The sequence below is a fragment of the Elephas maximus genome, chromosome 2 (genome assembly GCF_024166365.1).
Source record: "Elephas maximus indicus isolate mEleMax1 chromosome 2, mEleMax1 primary haplotype, whole genome shotgun sequence".
NCBI classification, from domain to species: domain Eukaryota; kingdom Metazoa; phylum Chordata; class Mammalia; order Proboscidea; family Elephantidae; genus Elephas; species Elephas maximus.
In genome coordinates, this window is record NC_064820.1 from 129321689 (window position 1) to 129343906 (window position 22218).

The 22218-nt window shown below is 37.2% G+C and overlaps 1 protein-coding gene across 1 annotated transcript in view; it reads left to right on the forward strand.

The window, feature by feature from the left end:
• FBN2 (fibrillin 2) overlaps positions 1-22218 on the forward strand; it is a 292288-nt gene that overhangs the window by 176713 nt on the left and 93357 nt on the right. The window contains exons 12-19 of the mRNA XM_049873163.1: positions 1560-1679; positions 2603-2728; positions 3935-4057; positions 6188-6310; positions 12559-12711; positions 16115-16168; positions 17792-17917; positions 22035-22160. Coding sequence (XP_049729120.1) covers positions 1560-1679; positions 2603-2728; positions 3935-4057; positions 6188-6310; positions 12559-12711; positions 16115-16168; positions 17792-17917; positions 22035-22160 — 951 coding nt within the window. The remainder of the gene's footprint in view (positions 1-1559; positions 1680-2602; positions 2729-3934; positions 4058-6187; positions 6311-12558; positions 12712-16114; positions 16169-17791; positions 17918-22034; positions 22161-22218) is intronic.

Here is a 22218-nt window from a genome sequence, read left to right on the forward strand (position 1 = left end):
AATGAGGGGCCTCGGGAACAGTTTACCTAATAAGGGGGTTGGGTGCTTGGTCTCTCATATTCAGTAGAGCAGAGCTTTACATTGAGACTTGCTTCTATAAAGATGTGTCTTCAACACATCTTTAATTGGTGTATTTCAGTATTTTGTACACACAGAGAGTTTAAGTGGTCTTTAACACTGCAAACCCAAGGTGATATTTCATATTAGAAAGCTCATTCATTATATACTTTATGTGCTTAACTAACCCTGTGACTTCTCTCTTTCCTCATTTTGCTACCTTCCTTTGGCTCAGTAGACTCGATGTTATCAACCAAAAGTTTAAATGTAAGTGAGTCTTAATGGGCTGAAGGGATGTTTGAATGAATTGAAAAAGCATTTAATCCTGTTATTCTCCGTTGTTTTTATTTTATTCACTACGAGTTGGGTTTTCCCCTCCTTTGCCAGAGAGGCCTTAATTGCATTCAGTCTGAGTGTTTGTATAAATGAAGTTGGTGAGTTTGATAGCATACAGTTTCTCTTCTAAGAACATCTGTGAAGGGAGCAATCTGTTTATTAAAATGGTAATCCTGTAAATTGGTTTTATTGTTGTACTCTCAAATTTAGCTGAAACCGTATTTGTTAATGGCTTCTCCTTGTATATGTAATGGCAAATCAGTATGCCCTCACAGGCCAGCCAGGTTTTCAGTTTGCCAGCACTCAATATTTAGTGGGCAATTGCAGAGAGAAGATGAATTAAACTTCTTCTAACGCTGAATGGCACGTGTGATTTCCCTGGGAATGGACTAGTCCAGACTGTTCCGTGTGTCAGCCATAGCTTGCTTTTGCAGACCCTGAATTCTGCACTGGAGTCTGAGTTGGATCAAGCCTTAGGAGGACTTGCATGAAAAGTAGTGGGTGGCGTTTCTTACGTTTAAAATTAGAACTAAAACCAAAGAATCATGTGCTTTTAAGTCCTTAAGAAACCTGAAACTGCGAAAATATGAGGCTTTGTTTTAATTAATTTCCATTTTCCACCCCATCCTCCATCCTATGTTTGTTTCTTGAAAATATTATACAAGCCCCAAAGGGTACACGTGTAGTTAAGTTCATAATCCATCAGTCTTTTCCTTTAAAACTAATAGCAGTAACAGCCTGTAATATAAATCTGTATCTTCAAAAACTTTTAATTATTGTTCTGACACTGCCCTGAGCCCTTAGAATGAACATTGACTTACCAGGTTCCTATAGATAATAAGGATTACAGCCTATTAGAACTCATGGCTGTCTCTTTTCAGAGCCCATGCTTTTAATCATTGTGCAGTATTCAAATTGAAAAATCATTATTTCTTGATTAAAGCAAATTCCTTTATAAACTCCAATAGGCAATAATTTTGTAAGTCCCCAGACTAGCCTCTGTATGCATTTGAAGAAAGGAATTTTCATTCATTTATAAATACTGTGCTATTTAGACTATTACCACTGACTGGCCTTCTCTCAAATTTGGGAGGGCTAAATGTACTTTAAACAAACATCTCTACAAATGGAGTGAAGTCTGTAATGGTTTCTTTTGCTGCTTACAGATGTTGATGAATGCACATCAAATCCCTGCACTAATGGAGATTGTGTTAACACACCTGGATCCTATTACTGTAAATGTCATGCTGGATTCCAGAGGACTCCTACCAAGCAAGCATGCATTGGTAAGGCAGTTTGCTTTTACATACGAAAATGTTCCATGAACTGTAGTGACCAAGGCTGTTGAGGTTAAAAGTAAATTTATTAAAGTACGACATGGAATGAAATAAGTGCTATTACATGATTGCAGATTTATTTTATGCTACCTTCAGAAAACAGAGCCCCTCAGAGGTGCTTCCTTTAAATATAAACACTATTTGCATAGATAACCCAGGCATCTTGGTATCTGGCTTCGCAAGAATTGAGTTTCTCTTCCTTCCCTAGACCACAGCTTCTTTCTCCAAGTAACATCAGTAGTGTTACCATTCTCTGATTACCAGGGCTTAAGATTTGTAATAATTTTTAACTGCTGCTCTCTCTATACCCCACACCTAGTCCAACACCAAATCATACCTAGACTTTGTTCACGGTTCCATTGCTATACCCACCACCGCTCTCATCCGGACTCTACTTCACTGTTAATTCATCTCAGAATCCTTTTAACAGATGACTCTGCTTGTCTCCTTTTTCATTTTCTATTCATCCGCAGGTAGCTGCTTGAATCAACATTCTCTAGCCGTTTTCATATTACTCTTAATCCAGAAACTCTGGAGTTGCTTTATTTTTTTAACTCCTTGCTCAGACTTCTAAGGTGTTCAACCACCAAGTCGAAAACAGCTGCACTACCCACTTCTCTCTTAGGCTCGCTACACAACCGTGTCATTCCTCTGTTTCTTCCCCTCTTCAGCCACTATAAGTCAGGGCTGTAAAGTCGCTTACACTCACCTACCGAGGAAAAAAAGGAGTGAGAGATGGAAATTTTGCTAAAGTAACATGATCTTGAATATTACATGTAAAAACAATCTGGACATATGAAATTACGTCTATTATTTTACTGTTTCTGTAAGTATTGTAAAAATAATATGTTCGGCCACTGTTAATCTTTCAGATATTGATGAGTGCATTCAGAATGGGGTTCTTTGTAAAAATGGTCGATGCGTGAACACAGATGGAAGTTTCCAGTGCATTTGTAATGCCGGCTTTGAATTAACTACAGATGGAAAAAACTGTGTTGGTATGGAAATTGCCTGCTCCCTTGCAAAAGATTTTTAAAGCACATACACATTTTTACTTAGAATCATATATACTGTTTCCACGAAAGCTCACACACCACGTATGTGAGAGTTCTTTAGCTGACTGAGATAAAATATAAATGTGTTTCACATAAGACGATTTAAGTGAACAAATAGACTTTTGGAAATGTTATAACAAAGAAAAATTTTCTGCTTCTGGCAATTTTCTGTGTGGCGTATGTTTATTAGTTGTTGTAGTTGTGTGTCATCAAGTAAATTCCAACTCATAGCGACCCTATAGGACAGAGTAGAAATGCTCCATAGGGTTTCCCAAGGTGAAATCCTTACGGGATCACCAGGTCTTTTCTACTGGGAAGTGACTGGTGGGTTCAAACCACCAGTCCTCAGTTAGTAGCCGAGTGCTTAACCGTTGTGCTACCAGGGCTCCCTGATTTAATTGTAAGTAGCAATTATTCATCATAAGTTCAAATATCCATTTAGTGCACTTACTATATCTCAGATGTTGGGGTTACGACACTGACAAAATAGAAAAGACCTTTTCTCAGCATGGGGGGAAAATATAAAAATGTTTGGCAACACATTATATTTCACCCTCTAATGAAATTCCAGATCATTTCACTTGCAGTGAGGTTTGTCCTTGCTTTAACCTCTCTTACGAAAGAAATGCTCACTGAAATGCTCTTACCTTTTTTGGTGCTCAAAGTAAAACACTCATGGTTTATGTGGTTTTAATAGCAGATAAAAGGAGCCCTAGTGGCACAGTGGTTAAATGCTCAGCTGTTAACTCAAAGGTCAGCAGTTCAAACCCACCAGCTGTACTGCAGGAGAAAGATTTGGCAGTCTGCTTCTGTGGATTACAGCTCTGGAAATCCTATGGGGTATTTCTACCCTGTCCTGTAAGGTTGCTGTGAGTCAGAATTGACTTGAAGAGAATTGGGTTTGGTTTTTTAATAGCAGATAAACTCAAGAGTTATTTAAATCTTTTCTTTTATGCCCCTTATATCAAAGATCCTGCACAATCTCCACAATGTTTTCCCACACTCAGTTCACATTCATCTTAAAAAAAAAAAAAAAAAAGAACACATGGCTCATTTATGTAGTGGAATTTGACTACGGATTGTTTGTGGAAGGAGAGGGAACTGGTCTAAATCAGTGGTCTAAACCACTCTCCCTCTTTCTTTCTGTAGATCATGATGAATGTACAACTACCAACATGTGTTTGAATGGGATGTGCATTAACGAAGATGGCAGCTTCAAGTGCATCTGCAAACCAGGATTTGTCTTGGCTCCAAATGGGCGTTACTGTACTGGTAGGTATGGCTTTGAAATAGGAAAGTAACTATGATTGAGACCATCTGTTTTATTTGAATGAATCATGCAAGAATTACTTCAATTTCTTCATGTGGATTTCATATTATTCACATCCCTCACTAATTCAATAAGGCAGGTGTCTAAAGCTTCCTAGAAAAACACAGATTGTGGCCTAGAGAACAATAAGGTCTGTACAAAAATAAATATGGTATAGGGAAAATTAAGGGAATGACAGATTGGTTTTATCACATCAGGAGGAGATAATATAGAAATAATTTCTCTCTACTCCTTTTCTAATGAAAAAAAAAAAGAAGAAAAAATCCTAAAAAACTTTAATTTCTATGTATTTATTTTCACTGCTGTGTATTAAAAAAAAAAAAAAAAAAACGTATTACTGGTCTACAATTAACATCTTTTCCATAAACCTAGTCCACCAATTGGAAGACTATGCCATTATCTCAAAATCTTAAATTGATTTTGTGAAGAAATAATTTGGATATTCTTTGAATTGTTTTTATATAAACCAATTTTAAAGGTCAAGTTGTATTGCTTTAGTAAACAATAGATTTTTCTCTTAGAGATAAATGAGACTATATATATTATATACACACACATACATACACACACACTCACAATTGGAATTTAGTAAGGTGGAATACATTTTGTAGTTCCTAGTTAGAAGTGAGTTTTGGGGTTTTTTTTTCTTCCAGTTTCTTCCTTTTAGAAAAAAATAACTTGATGAATGCTTTCTGGCCTATAGTTGCACAAACTTACCTGAATACCAAATAAAACTCACAACCAGTCCTTATAATTTCAATGAAATCCTGGGAAAGTATGGAGAGAAATGTAGTTCTCATGCTTATGAATAACAGATAGTTTGTTGACTCTCCAAGAAACACATATGAGATTAGAGTTGTGTTCCAGGGTGTAGCATTATGTTACAGTATGTAACTTTGTTTCTGTATTTCTTAAGAAACTAATATATAAAGGTGATGTATATCTCACTAGTTTCTGCTTTCTGGAAATTAATTTTTTTTTTCATTTTCTTCTTACGTATGTAATCAAAAAGTCTTGAAATGTTCATGATTTGGCAGCTGGGTGTTTTGAAGCTTGTTTCATCTTTTAGAGCCATTTAATTTTGCGTTATGTTTAATAACGTGGATTGCAAATTGAAGGCAGTACCCCAAATTATTTTCTAATTGTGAACTGATAAGTTAAAATTAAAATAATATCTACCTTTAGTTAAAGTTTTTAAGGGTGAAAATAAAAAGTAATTTAAAAAGTCTAATGTTTTAAAAAATTGGTTTTACTTAACTAATTTGAATGAAATATTTCATATTAGATAAGGTTTAAAATCAATAAATAATGAAAAAGGAGTTAGTGAGTGTCTTTTTTTCTTAACGGGTAAAGTGAGGCAACTTTCACTCAGTAAATCTTTTTGAGAGTGTGTTTGAAAGGGTTGCATTGAGATGTAAGATTTGTCCTCATATCTATGTATTCTTCTCCAAGTTATAAAGTAAAAAACAAAAGGTTGAAAGTGTAGGGTAGTGGCAACAGGTAAATTCTGTAATAAAGTAAAAGATAAATTTACCCAGTAATGGAATATTTTTATCAAAGGATTCTATAGCATAATGCTGATCAAAAGGGGGAAAATGCAGAACAGAATTTCAAATTTTCATGTAATCCAGACTTTCTGGAGTTTTGGAGGCTGGATGAACCCCCAAAACTATTGCCCTGAGATAAACTTTAAACCTTAAACCAAAACTATCCCCTGAAGTCTTCTTAAAACTAAACAGTAATTTAGCTTAACTAGTGAAGAATGTCTGCCTTCAGCATTGTACTTTTTTAAGATTTATCTATATCCAATTGACTACAGCAACTTGAAGGATTAAATAGGAAATTTAGGAGGCAGAGAATTTATGTTAATGGAGGAGGAACAACAGAAAAGGAGGGTGAGAATGGTTGCACAACTTGACAGATGTAATCAATGTCACTGAATTACACATGTAAAAACTGTTGGATCGGTATATGTTCTGCTGTGTACGTTCTAACCACCACCACAACAACAAAATTACCTTTTAAAAAAATTTACCCAGTAATGGCCCTGGCTTCTCTTCCCCTCTGGGCAGATGTTGATGAATGCCAGACCCCAGGAATCTGCATGAATGGGCACTGCATCAACAATGAGGGGTCCTTCCGCTGTGACTGTCCCCCTGGCCTGGCTGTGGGTGTGGATGGCCGAGTTTGTGTTGGTAAGTAAACCATTCTGTAGTGGCTCCAGTGTCCCAGTGATCTCTGAAAAATGGACAGAGAACCCAGATAGCTCCTTCAGAAGGCTCTGATGGGATGCAAGTCAAAAATACTGAAGAAGAAAAAAATTTTGCCTTAAACGAGCATCCTTGATAATATCAAATAACTGAGTTCCTGGACATAATGGATTTAGATTTTGTGATTATTAATAAATAAGACATGAAAAGGGTATAGTTATATTTAAGTAAGCTGTTGTCTTTTCCAAACAAAATTTAAAATGTAAATGGCATAATGCCATAGAACTTAGACTTGTATCAAAAACTAGAAATGTTTCCAAATAGTCATTCTTCATCACCAGGCAACTAGCTGTAGAAGCAAGTGAAGAGTATGAGAGAGAATATACATTTCATTCTCGGCCATTCAGAATTCCTCTTGGATACTTGGTCAAATGGATTCCATGAAAATAAATCAGCCAGGCAGGAACTTTAAAAAAAAGGCAGGCAAGACAGAAATGCCACTGGCATTCAAAACCCAACCAATATGTTCTAATGATAACAATAACAGAGCGAGTTGTAAAAAGACATTTAACACCGTTTTTGTCTCTGAAGCGCTCGAGTGAGACTTCTAAAGTGAATTAGCTGTTACGCACTCCCTGTTTTTCAGCTTCATTGAGTAAAAAGCAGGCATGATCACTGGTTTAAAAGTATATTTCAGAGAAATGAAATCCTTTCTAAGAAATAATTGATAATTCTTTACTCTTACTTACGCGAATCAAAACATTTGGACCCCGAAGGGGAGGAAAAAGTAAAGAAGCAGATGGAAATAATCTATTCACTTAAATTCATCCACTGTCTTCAATCTAGGATTTATTTCAGCCTACAAGGTTGTCAGCACTTTGTTCAGGGATATTTCAAATACAGCAGCTAGAAGAATGTAGCTCCTTCCTGCTTAGAGAGCTAAAATATTTTCAGTTACTTTAAGACACTTAGTTGCTTTTTCCTTTACATAAATGATTCCACGGAAATCTACAGTGAGTTCAAAGCCAGTTTTGGAAGGAGAAATATTTCTTTTAAGCAACCAACATATGAGTAGTTGTTAGGAATTCTGTGTTCAAGCACAAAAATTCATTCTCTTCTCTAGATGTAGGAAAGTCATCTAGAAATTGTTTAAAAGCCCTTTCCCATTTTTCATGATTACACTTAATTAAAAACATCGTTACATGTAAAATCATATATTATCATTCCCATAATGTGCTTAGATGTGTTTCCTTCATGTCTTCTTCCTTCGGTGAAACTTTTGAGAGCCACTGATTGTTGAAGTTAGGAAAAATCACCACCATGGATTATTATTAGGGTTAGCACTTTAATTTTAGATCTTTTCTTTTTTGGTGTTCATTTGTTTTGTTTTGTTTCTCCAGATACTGAGCTATGGGTTGTTTTTGTTTTTCAGAAAGTTAAACTGTTGTTGTAACTAGTATGCCGAAAAAGCATGACTCGTAGCCTGGGGATAAACAGAGAGCAACCTTAGTTTTGTCTCGCCTCTCCTTTTAAAATGTGTTCAACGAAAGCAATTTGTCCAAAAACATAGGAAGAAAACTTAGACCAGCCTATAACTTTACTGAATGTTTGTAGGTAACAAAGTTCTAAGATTACTATAGCAAAAATAACCTCGATTAATAGAAATTAGGATGTCTAGTGCAAGATAATAGTTATTATTCTTAACTTAATTTTAAATTAAAATTTCTCCCCTCTCCAAACTTGGACCTCCTATAAGTGAGAAGGTTTCTGAAACCACCAGGGTCACATGGAGGGAGGGGAGGCGAGCAGGTGGGAGCAAGAAAGCTCTTATATTTCTGGTACTGTCCTGAGATAGCTTCAAGATTTCTGGGCTTTGCAGATGTTTAAAGCCAACTTCTTTCCTTGTGGGTGGTTTTATGGGTACTTCAGAAGAATTTGACTGCCCTTCCTGAGCTTTGAACATGGCATTTTTCTCCTGGTGGCCACAGCTTGCTTAGCCTCTGGTCCTTTACCACCCATTTCACACAGACTCTCTGATGGCATCTCGTCACTGCTCCAAGTAGTCTTCTTAGACCCACTTCTAACATATCCCATGTCTGATCCATAGGGCACACACATCCTTTGCTCTGTTTAACTCTGTGAATAGAGGTTGATCTCACCGCCACCATCTTTCCTTTGTTCCTGTAATAGGAATAGCCTGCCCGCCTCCGCCTTTTGGATATCTTAGGCAGAGGTGGGGACAGAGTTCTTCAGGTCTCCCATGTCTCTTGACCTGAAGTAAGGCAGGCCCCCAACTCATAACCCAGCCCTTACAAAAAAATTCTCTCTTTTTTGCTACTCTCTTGAACTTTCAATATCCTCACTGTTGAGGAGGGGTTTAAGAATCAGATAACCAATTTCTGAAGCCTACTTTCTTCAGGGTGCAGTCTCAAAATTCACCCTGGCATTTGATATTTAGTGCCATAGGTTTTCTCCTGAAAGTGCATTTTTAACATGCTATTACATCAACTCTAGAATATTTCAGCATCTTTCTGAGTACTGTTTGACATTTCTGACAGCTAGAAGGTTAATTTTCTTCTGCCCATTTCTGCCACTTAGTAGCTGTGTGGCCTTGGGCAAGATGTTACCTCTCCATCTCCCTTTCCTCATAAATTGTTTTGAGATTTAAATTACACTAATATTGCATGTGTTATCTCTGTAAAACTTAGAACAGTGATGCCTAGAAAATGCTCAGTAAGTTAGCTATTATGATGAGGAGGAAGAGGAGGAAGATTGTTTTATTGAACTAGTAGAGTGGCATCGCATCTAGGGCAAAGTCTCAGAGTTGCTGCTTTAAGCAATAAAGGAAGGATGATACTAAAGAAAAAGAAGAAAATCATCATTTTCCATTCATGGATATTTTACTAACGATATATAGAATCTTCTAATTACCTGTGTAAATTCTTTTAAAAATTTATTTTTAAGAAAGAAAAAGCATGGAGAAATTTGATAACATATATTTTTTTTTTATAGGAAGAATATAGCTTTGCATTTAGATCCAGTCCCCCACTCTGTTCATTTCCTAAAGCTACTGTAACAGAGTTTCACAAAATAGGTGGGTTTATAAAACAAATTTATTGTTTCACGGTTCTGGAGGCCAGGAATCTGAATCCAGGGTGTCAGCAGGCCGTGTTTTCTCCTAAGGCTTTAGGGGAAGCTTTCTTGTCTCTGTCAACTTCTTGGCAGCCCCAGGCATCCCTGAACTTGGAGATTCATCTTCACTTCACTCTTTCCTCTGCCTCTGTGTCCCTTCTCCTATTTTCTAAAGACACCACTCAGATGGAATTAGAACGCACCCTACTCCAGCCTGACCTCATGTTAGCTGATAACATCTTCAAAGACTGTTTCCAAACAAGGTTACAATCACAGGGGGGACGCATTTCGATCCATAAACAGCCACTGAGGCATTCATATGAACATGTGCTGATGGCGCTACTGGTATGGGTGCCTCTTTTCCTGTCCACTTTGTAAACAGTGGCTTCATGACCGTTTGAATGGGATCATTTGAACTAGGGTTCCAGTCTGAGGTCTTTGAACAAAAAGAGGTTGACTGTCTTCATTCAAGGTAAGAAATAACATTGTCCCTACTTTTTTGAGTATTAACTATAAGATCAACTTTTGAGAATCTGAACCCAGGAAAATTCATGTCCCTAAAATCCACCCACATTAGTTATGCTACTTTCTTTTCCATGAAACTTCTGATGTTGGGTGCTCTAAAGAGCTTAGCTAACTTGTAACACACACCAGGAGGTAAACTGTCTCATTTTTCTAGAGAGTTCCATAGGCTTTTTTACCTACTTCTAAAAACTGTGAATGACATGTTTTCCCAGTGAAAATAAAAATAATGTTGACCGTGTCAGATACATCTTGATATAATTGGTGGCATCCTAAGCACTCAAAAAATCATATTGGGAATCATGAACTATGTTGTAGTTGTGCAAATGGGTCTTTGCACCAAACCCTGCACTTCTTCGTAACTCAGGCAGCTCTACCAAACTCAGTTACAGCAGAAAAAGGAAGAGATGACACATGCCGTCCTTGGGGTTGGTGTGGTAAATCTCATGGCTCTCCCAAAACAGTCCCATTTGAGTATACAGACATCTAATGATTTAAATGAAGGCATACATCTCATTGTTTTAATGAGAAACATCCCAGGATCATTAGAAATTATTAGATGACTCACTTCACATAACAATCACATAAAATCATTTCCAACAAGTTGGAATAATTCTAGTTTATGATAGGAGCTATCTTTTAGATGGAATTACAATGTCAGGATACTTATTAAAAATTTTATTGCTTCTCTGGCCTTAATGATGATCTGAGTTTTATATAATTGACCATCTACTATCTCATAAGGTTGTAGCATATTTCATAAGACTACAGAGTGAAAGAACTAAACAGGATATGCTTCTTTGGGACATTGCATGGCATAGTGGAAAGAGAGTTTGGGGGTAGGAATGTATGTGAACTTGTCCAGGAAAACTAAGATTATCCACTTCTGACTCCAGCTTGTATGGTGGATAACAAATTCCACTCCACATGCCAACTGCATCCTGTGGAAATCTCACTTCCCTTGACTGTTCAGTTCAGACCCCTGCTACCCAATCAGCACTTCTCTCTCATCACTAGCCACCTAGGTCAGCAGGTATCACTGTAGGGTACTGGCCTCAAGCTTGGGAGTCCATACGAATCCTTCTACTTTAGACCAGCCAGCCCCAAATTAGTTTTCCTCTACTGCCTTAGAAATCACATTACTCCCTTTATTTTAGACTAGCCAGCCTTCTACTCCTTTGGGCCTGTAATTCATTGAAACAACTCAAGTGCTCACAGGAACACCATACCTGCAATAACAGCTTTAATATAGCAAAAAGGATGCAAACAAAGAGACACATAAGGCAAGGTTTGGGAGGGGTCACAGAGTGGAGCTTCCATGTCCCAAAGAGAAACATGCTACCCTCTCCCGTGCATGGCCACCAGCCGAGAAGCTCCTGGGCTGCATTTTGCAAAGGCTTTATTGGCCTCACCACATGGCCATGATAGATTACGTCATGCCTCTTGAGGCTTTGCCGGTATAAGGCCCCCAGCTGGTCCCTCTTAGGCTGGTCAGTTCACACTCATTAGCCTCAGATATTGGGCTGGCTCTCAGGAACCAAGAACAATGACCAAATAGCTTTCTGCAGGGTGATTCCACACCTCACAGGAGGTTACACAAGCCTGAGTCAGAATCTCAGCTCAGGTACTGGGTATCTCTAGGACTTTGAGCTACTTAACTTAACCCCTCTGAACCCCATTTTCCTCATCTTTAAAATGGAGATAATGGTTACTGTGCTTTAGAGTTGTTCGTGTGACTGTACAGTGTGATATTTGTGAAGCAACTAGCATAATTCCAGGGACATATATTGATAGTTATGACATTTATAATTGACTTTATTGAGAGTCTGAGATTAAAACACAACCTAAGTGACTACCAAGCAGTGCATGGAGGTTGAAAAGAGGCTACCTGACTAAGGAAGTTGAAGTAAGAAATCTCACCGTTAAGCAGCGTCACCTTAAGGTAGTTCAACGTCACTGCCTGTCTTTGTTCATTAGAGCTTTTAAAGTAAAAGTAATCGTGTCATTTTTAGTAGAGTATAGCCAGTGATTTTCAGCTCAAAGTGCTGTTTATAACTGGAAATGTACTTGGCTCAATGAAAAGATTTGTGAGTATAAGTGAGTAATGGATACTTGTATAGCAGATAAAACTTCTTTGAGGAAAAAAAATGAGTTGTTAGTATGCATTCATTCATTCCCTCACTCAACAAACATTTGTTGATTTCCTAACACCATTAGATGTCCTGGTTACACAGTAGTTAAAGTGCTCAGCTGCTTACCAAAAGGTCGACAGTTTGAACTCACTGGCCACTCTGCTGAAGAAAGATGTGGGCAGCCTGCTTCCCTAAAGATTACAGCCTTGGAAACCCTACGGGGCAGTTCTACTCTGTGCTATAGAGTTGCTATGAGTCGAAATCAACTTGACACTAGTGGGGTTTTTTGTTTTTTTTAGATGCTAAAGATAACAAATTTTTTTAAGTGGCAGATTCCTTCTTAAAACTTCCAGTCAAGTGGGCCACTTAGCTTAAAACAAGGCTTTAGTTTTGAAATCTTTTTGTCTCCATCACTAGTTCAAGTCGTTATTCTTATGCCTCCTTTAGATACTCACATGCGCAGTACGTGCTATGGTGGAATCAAGAAGGGAGTGTGTGTCCGTCCCTTTCCTGGTGCAGTGACCAAGTCTGAATGCTGCTGTGCCAACCCAGACTATGGTTTTGGAGAGCCCTGTCAGCCGTGCCCTGCTAAAAACTCAGGTAATCACATTTGCCATTTGCTCACCTGATTAAAAAAAAATCTAGAAATTCAGCATAGAAATTTGGCCAGATAGTATAGCCGCTTTAAAGTGTTTTATCATTATTTTTAATTAAAGGAAAGAAATCCAATTCTGTGTAGGTATGTGAGGCATATAATGAGACGGTTTGGCACGTGTTTACATATGATGGCTAGGTAGGGAGAGAACACACAGTGAATAGAAAAATCCACTTACTGATTTAATTATGATTGTTTGAACAGATTTTTACATGAATGTGTTAGTCTCGGTTTGCCTGTTTACGATGTCATTGTGAAGATAAATAACAAAAATTATTGGTCGTTTTCAAGGCTGTAAATATATAAGAGCCTGATTTTTTTTTTTTTTAATCTACAGAATGGTCTCAGGCCATAGTTTATCATTAATTCTATGAGGATTAATGTCAATAATAAATTTGACTGTTATTTATTCATACATTTACTTAATTTGTATTGACTGTATGTAAGGCAGTAGCAATTCAAAAATAAACACAATCTTTTTTTTTCCTTAATGTTGGAAATATTGAGAATATAGGCAGGCAGACATTTAAGTTACAATTTAGTATGATTAGTGCCTTAAAAGAGACAGAAAGAAATGTGATAGCAGAAAGGAAGGAGCAGTTAGTTGCCTGGGGAAGCCGGGAAAGACTTCACAGAGGGAGGGGGCTATGTTTAATTTGGTCTTAAAAAACTATTAACTTCACAGGTAAGGGTTGGGAGAAAAGCATTCCAGGCAAAGGATATGGCCTGTAATTCTGCAGAGATCCTAAATGGAGTATTCAAAATTCAACCAAATGGTTAATTATTATCTAGAAGAACTGCTAGGCATAACATTTTTTAAAAAGGAGGATAAGGAAGAGCATCTTGCCCTAAAATACATTAAAACGTATTATTCCTATTATGAAGGAAGTACCTAAGCTGGTAACCAAAAAAACCCATTGCCGTCAAGCCAGTTCTGACTCATCAGGACCCTATAGGAAAGAGTGAAAGAACTGCTTTATAGGGTTTCCAAGGAGCAGCTGGTGGATTTGAACTGCTGACTTTTTGGTTAACAGCCAGGCTCTTAACTATCATACCACCAGGGCTCCTAAACTGGTAAAAGACTAAATAAAAAGATCAGTGAACTAATAAAATGAAACTAGAAATAGGCCTGAATGTAAATGGGAAGAATGATAAAGACAGCATTTTAAATCACTGAAGAAAAATGAAGTATATAATGAGTATTGTTGATAATTATTAGAAAAAATATGAAGTTAGAACTCTAACTTAAACCTTACAAAAATAATTTTCATATGGAATATATAATTTTAAAAAATTTTGACTTCCAAACAAATGGCAAATACTAAAATAACACATGTAATTTGGAAAAGTATTTTCATGCATCATTCCTTAATTTATAAAGAATTTGCATTAATAAAAAAACTTGAAATTCTCTATAGAAAAAAGTTCAAAGCACATAAATAGGATTTCACAAAGAAGAAATAAAAATGGTAGATAATGATATAAAAATACGCCTAAAATTTAAAAAAATAAGATACCATTTTTATTTTTCAGATTGGTAAAGTGTCGATTTATTTTTCCAGTGATGGTGAGCGTTACAAAAATGAGTCCTCTCTTACGGTCCTGGTAGAAGTCTAACTTGTACATTTAGGGAGGGGAGGCCCCGGGTGGTGCAAAAGGTTAACATGCTCTGCTGCTAACTGGAATGTTGGAGATTTGAGTCCACCCAGAGGTACCTCAGAAGAAAGGCCTGTCACTATACTTCTGAAAAATCAGCCATCAGTTCTACTCTGACACCCACAAGGTCACCATGAGTTGAAATTGACTTGACGGCAGCTGGTTTGGGGGATTATCACAAGCTTTAAAAGAGGCATAAAGTTTTAACAGCTTTACTTCTAGGAGATTATCCTAGTGATATAATTGAACTTCATATTATTTGTTATAATCGCTAAAAGTTGGACAGACTTAATTTTCATTAGTACAGGATTGATTGAATAAATGTGTTAACATCCATATAGCTGTGAAAAAACATTGTTTTTGAAAGAAATCTTAAGTGAGTCTATATTGACATGTGAAGCCCTTGTGGTGCAGTGGTTAAGAGCTTGGCTGCTAACCAAAAGGTCGGCAGTTCAGATCTATCAGGCACTTCTTGGAAAGCTTATGGAGCAGTTCTGCTCTGTTCTGTAGGATCTTTAGGAGTTGGAATCAACTCTACAGCAACAGGTTTGGTTTTTGGTTTTTATATTGACATGGAAAGACATCCCTGATAGAATGGCCAGGATTCAAGTTTGTGCCCCACTTATGACTTATACAACCCTGAACAAATTACTTCACTTCTCTGTGCCCCAGTTTCCTCAGCTGTAAAATGGGGGAAATAATAGTTTAGGAGCCCTGGGAAGCCCTGGTGGCCTAGTAGTCAGCAGCTATGGCTGTTAGACAAAAGGCGAGCAGTTCAAATCCAGCAGACCTTTCTCGAGAACTTTATGGAGACCCTGGTGGCGTAATGGTTAAGTGCCATGGCTGCTAACCAAGAAATCATCAGTTCGAATCTGCCAGGCACTCTTTGGAAACTCTACAGGGCAGTTCTACACTGTCCTACAGGGTCGCTATGAGTCGGGAATCGACTCGACAGCAGTGGGTTTGGTTTGGGTTTGTAGGAGCCCTGGTGGCACAGTGGTTAAAGATCCGCTGCCAACCAAAGGGTTGGTAGTTTGAATCCACCAGCCACTCCTTGGAAACCCTACGGGGCAGTTGTACTCTGTCCTGTAGGGTTGCTCTGAGTCAGAGTTGACTCAACAGCAGTGGGTGAGCTACAGCTGCTAACCAGGAGGTCGGCGGTTTGAATCCACCAGCCACTCCTTGGAAACCCTGTGCAGCAGTTCTACATTGTCCTTTAGGGCCGCTGTGAGTCGGAATTGACTTAATGGCTACAGGTTTGGTTTTTGGATAGGCCGTGCTGTTGGGAAGGTTAAATAAATTATTAGTTGTAAAACGCTAGAACAATGCCAGGCATGTGGTAAGTTCTAGTATATAAGTGTTGGCTATTATTATTTTATTATTAAGAGAAAAAAACAAAGTTATAAAACAATCGCTATAGTATAGTTTTTATTTTTTGAAATATTCATATGTAGAAAATAACAGAACATTTATCAATGTATTAATACTGTTTAAGATGATGACTTATTTTTATGTACTTTTTTATTCTCATGTGATTTTGAAATTCTTAAACTACTTATGTACTTCAAAATGGAAATTTTTTTAATATAAAAATTAATGCATATAATTCTTTCTAATGGTAGTTTTGGAATTATGAAAAAGTTATAGGTTACAGTTTTTAATTTCTCTTTTATTATTATTATTATCATACAGCTGAATTCCATGGCCTTTGTAGTAGTGGAGTAGGTATCACTGTGGATGGAAGAGGTAACTGCATTCAATTCTCAACATTATAATTGTAGTAATTTTATAATTCAAAGACTTACTAGATAATGTTATTAATATAATGATATTATTTAATATAAGAACATATAAGTACAAAATAATAAGATAAATTATCTCCTAAAACACATTATATTCCAGATTATTCTAAGTGGCATATAGATACACATTTTTCATCTTGGGTGAATATTTATCTGTTAAATACGCAGCGTCCAAAATGTCAGTAACACAGAATATCCATGATTTTATGGATACCATTGCTTAAGAGGAGACAAAAGTTGGTATGTCTGTTTAAAGAAAAAAAGTGAGTCAGTCTTAAGAAGAAATCTTAAATAATGATGCAGATATGGTTTAAAAAAAACAACCTTTAAGAAATATTTAATATGGATGAAGTTTAGGAAACACTGCCCTAAGAATAAATTAAGACCGTATTTGCTTAAGAATAATAAAATGTTTCTATGCAGCTAAAGAGGTAAAATTTATTAAAATATTCTTATTTTAAAATTAATATGGTTAAAATTCAAATATGTAATGTTGAACATTTAAGTATATATGTGTCATAATTTTAAATTTCTTTTCAATTTCGTTATACATGTAGGCTTATTTTTTAAATAAAAGTATAGGGTGCTGTTAAGTTTTCACATTGCATATATATATATCTTTCTACTTTTGGGTTTGAGAAGAATTTTAAAAAGTTATAGATCAGTTGTTAATAATGTTGAATCTTTGCAATGAATATTAGGAGCCAGAATTAAAAAAGGAAATTGTCTTTTACAGAGATGCCTTTCCCAAAAATAAAATGAAAAGGCTGGTATTTCTGTAGTATTTAAGAAAGTCTTCCAAACTCTTGAAAATAATGGTATCATCAGAATTTGAGCATAGTGACCAAAATTTGGTTTTTGGCCTACTCCTTTATTCCCTTTCCATATGGCCTTCCCAACGGAGCCAGCTGCCTGTTGCAAACTATTGGCTTCACAAACAGGCACGTCATTCCTCATGTCCCACTGCCCATGGTGACAGAGAGTACTGCAGAGAGTACTCATATTCATTGCTCGTTCTAAAACATCTTGTTCTGAAGCAGCCATGTTTGAACTGTCCTCTCCATTAATGTCGATTCATTAATAATGAGGAGCATTTATTAAATATCATATTACTTAGTCGACTGTTAAAATTGATAATAAAATGGAAACACCCCCTGCCTTCAGGGACCATAAAATTATATAGGCCACACTAATAAATCTCTGTCTTTTAATTAGATAGTCATGAGAGCTATCAAGTTGAGTTTCTCTTTGGATTTTGGGCCAACAGCCTATAAAGTTTCTTCATTAATTTTATCATAAATACAGGCATGTTAAATGGTTCAATTCCTTGAATTTCTGCCAGCACCCTTCTTTTTTTCATTGACTTACTAGTGAAGTGTTCTATTTCTCTCAATTTTACTCTCTTATTCCTGTTTTCATTTCCTTTTCCTTTCTGAAAGGCAGGCAAATTGTAGACTTACAGAGTTAGGTAAACACTTTTTATGTTTAGTCATGTTTATTAGCCCTGCATTTATCAACAGACAGTCAAATGTATGTGTGAGCATTGAATTGTCAACATTTAATGCAGATATCAATGAGTGTGCTTTGGATCCCGATATATGTGCCAATGGAATTTGTGAGAACTTACGCGGTAGTTACCGTTGTAATTGCAACAGTGGCTATGAACCAGATGCCTCTGGAAGAAACTGTATTGGTAAGTTTTTTGTTATATTCATTCAAGAACGTTTTAGTACAGTTTAATCCCATGGGTTATAGCATTAGTCAAAGTACAAATAAATGAGTAAAAAAATCTTAAAGTCCTCATTTCCTTCTTAATACACAGAGTTGTAAAAATACTGGAATCAAATAGATTTTCATTACACAATAACAATCTTCTGTTTGTACAATTTATTTTTAAATCATTCTTTCCACAAATGAATGGACACATATGCTCAATTATTGGCCTGTTGTTTTTCTGTGTCTATCTTAATTATATAAATTTTCACTAAGAAATGGACTTCAGAAATTAATGGGGCAACGTGGATAATGGTAAGTCAAGAAAATAAAGTGTTACAGATTGAGAAAACTTTGAATTCTGTAAAGAAACAACTAGTTGTTACTACATAAGTAAAATGGCATGTTTTCTTTTTGTAATTTATAAGAGAATATTTGAAAAAACTCAAATATGTGATTTAGGTTTAACAAAAGGAAGGGAAGGAGGATGAAGAGGTCTGGCAATGTTGTAATTGTTTTCTGTTAGTTCATCTATTTAAGAAAATAAAATTGCTTTAGTTGCAAAGCATGATGCTGTCGCTAAACTGCACCATTAAAGGGGCCAGATGGGCAAACCTCACCTTTACCACCTTATCAGCATGGATCCAATTCCAACCTGGAAGTGAACCCAGGCTTCACTTTCCCGTATTTTCATTCCCTGTCACCAGCCACTTCTGTTGCACTTGCCTCTCATCCTAACCACCCAGTTAGGTCATCAAATACTAGCTGTAGGCTCAGGAGTCTGCATAACTCCCTGCACTGAGGTTAGCCAGTCTCTCTCTCACACACTCACGCACTCACTCTTTCTCTCTCTCTCAGTCTCTCTCTCTCTCACACTCTCTGTGTCTCTCACTCTCTCTAGCCCTTTGAGGCTAGTTCACAAGCTAGAAGTACTCCATTCTTCTTTATCAGCTGCCCATGCAGCATTTCTCTGTCACCTAGCCACCCAAACATAGTTCTTCACAAGTTAGGACCCCTTCATTCTGACTGCCTGCCCGGCCCTCCTCTGAATTAGCCACCCTGACCTAAGTCAGAATCTCATCGCCTCTTGTGAGTTCCTTAATTCCCTATATTGGCTCACAAAATTCACAGAGACTATTACCTATACTTAGTTACCCATTTATTATAACCAGAAAGAATATAAGTGAAGAGACATATCAAACAAGACCTGGGAGAGTTCCTGGCATGATGCTCCCACTGTCCCCAGGGATGTACCACCCTCTACCTTTCATGTATGTTCTCACCAATCTAGGAAGCACCAAAAGAGAGAGCTCCAAGGTCCAGGGTTCCTTAGTCATTGGGACCTAAATGACTATGCATGACTGGGGCCTTAATGCATAGTTTTGATCAGTCCCATCAATGAATATCCATAACTGCATCATGCCCCCTCTCTTCCTGAGGTTAGTTACCTGAGTGGGGCCTGTTGCCAGGGTAGGGCCTGTATATCCTCTACTTACTTACACATGTTGAAGGGTTGCCTGGCTGTTTTGGAAAGCAAGGAGCACCTCAGTTGCTCAGACTATTCCAGGGTCTATGTTCAGAAACCACAGATAAGGGCCAAACTAAGTTCTCTGTCTTCTCACACACAAAGAATCTAGATTTTCTCACAGAGTGGATTTGAGTTCACTTTTATAAAATGAATGCTATTTGGCCCATCATTGCACATAATAACTTTTACAACTAATCGCTGATGACCCTTACAACCAAGTATTGATGATTGTGGTTTGAAAGTGATACATTTCTCTTCAAAATTTTGATAAAGTACTGGTTTTTATTATTGAATATATCTGACCCTGAGTTGAAGATATACAGATGGACATGTAAAGCTGTTTTATTATTGTTGTTAGGTGTCATCAAGTCAGCCCCTGACTCATGGCAACCCCGTGTGTTACAGAGTAGAACAGCTCCATAGGGTTTTCTTGGCTGTAATTGTGAGACGCAGGGCCAAGCAGTGGTTCTTTCTGCTATACATAGGGTCACTATGAGTTGGAACCAACACAACAGCACCTAAAAACAACAATATTTACAGAAGGAGATCAGTAGGCCTTTTATTCTGAGGAGTCCCTGAGTGGGTTCCAACCACTAATCATTACGTTAGCAGCCATCACAAGCCATTTACGCCACCCAGCCTCCTCATATAAAGCTATACTAAATATTATATATTTACAATAGAATTGATTTTGATGTCTACAAGGAAAGGGGCACCAGCCACACATTTTACTTCCCTAAAAATGTGCAGGAGAGCTTTTATTTATCAGAAGCTAAGTTTTTTCCAGTGACCAGAGCTTCCAAATACACTTTAGAACATGGATACCCTACTGAAAAAAAGATTAAGTGAGCATTCACACACTGAACATGATTATGTAAGTATTTAACTCTTTAAAGTAGGTACACGTATAATTTTGATAAAATTAAAACTAGATTTTAAAAGTAAAAATAAGCCAAATTTCAGGAATGGAGAAATGACTGAGTTAAGCAATCACTTGATACAACATTATACAGTCATGGGGGAGGGAATATCTGGATGGTGCAAATAGTTAAGCACTCGACTACTAGCTGAAAGGCTGACAGTTCAGATACGCCCAGAGACACCTCAGAATCCAGGCCTAGCAGTCTGCTTCCGAAAGATCACCGCCTTGAAAACCCTGTTGAGCAGTTCTACTCTGCACACGTGAGGTCACCATGAGTCAGAATAGACTTCAGGGCAGCTAACAACGACAATCATGGGGGGAAAATGATGGTCATGCCTAAAAATAGAGTATTTTTTTATAAATTAAGATTTAGAATTGGAGTAAAATCATCTAAAGGAAAAAAAAATCAGATAAAACATAAAGATAGTATTATCAGTGGTGATGGAATTATAGGAAATATTTTTCCAATCTCTGTTTTCCAAATTTTGGCCATGCCAGTATGTTCTTTGATGGGCAATTGATATTCACAAGACTCAAAATATAACTTTAAATAAAGGAAATTCTTTACCCCAAGCTACAACTTTTATTTCTATCATTAACCACATGTGCAAAAAATCAGTGTGTGCATATGAAGATAAAACTCAATGTGAGCTTTTTAAACTCAAGATTTCAGTGGTTCTGTAAGCTGTTCTAGACTACTAAAGGAGTACACAAAATACTTCATTCATTTTCCACTAATAACTGTAAGAGTAAAAACAATGGAAAAAGTTTAGTGAATACTTTGGTTTAACTGCTGTTTAGTGCAGTCTTTATGAGAATTTTCATTAGAAAAAACTGAAAAGAAATACCATCTGCTTTTACATTCTGTTACTTTTATTATGGAGCCCTGGTGGCGCAGTGGTTAAGAACTCAGCTGCTAACCAAAAGGTTGGCAGTTTGAACCTAACAGCCACTCCTTGGAAACCCTATGGGGCGGTTCTGCGCTGTCCTGTAGGGTCACTAGGAGTCAGAATGGACGCGACAGCAACGGGTTTGGTGTTTGATTTACTTTTATTATACGTAAGCAAGTATATAGGCAAATGAGTTTCATCTTTTGATATATTTCATGAGTGCTTTGAAATATATCTAATATAGTACCACTGTAGGCAGAAAGCAAATGAAGGAAAACAAAGTTAGTAATGTGCCCTTGGAGGAGCCCTGGTGGCTCAGTGGTTAAGTGCTCAGCTGCTAACAGAAAGGTCAGCAGTTTGAACCCCCCAGCTGCGCTGCAGAAGAAAGTTGTGGCAATCTGTTGCCATAAAGATTACAGCCTTGGAAACCCTATGGGGCAGTTTTACTCTGTCCTGTAGGGTCGCTCGCTATGAGTCAGATTCGACTGGATGGCAATGGGTTTGTTTTTTTTTAATGTGCCCTTTCCGAAGTACTACACACTTCCCAGGGGCTCAGAACTTCTTAAAAGTAGCCACCAGCATAAGATTGTCTTGTCTGAATAAAACCTAATATTCTGTGCTGTGGGTACAGAGAAAGTCACCACTTAGAAGTCAGGGAAGGGATGAAGGAAACCCAAACAGCATGATCAGACATTGTTGGGCACTGTAATATACATTTAAATATGTGTATCTCCTGTCTTCTAATGGTTGCTTTCAGACATTGATGAGTGCCTGGTAAACAGACTACTTTGTGATAATGGACTGTGTCGAAACACACCTGGAAGTTACAGTTGCACATGCCCACCTGGGTATGTATTCAGGACTGAAACAGAGACATGTGAAGGTAAGAACTGTGTTCATTGCGTTAGTTTAGGATAGCAAGTACCGAGATACACATAAAC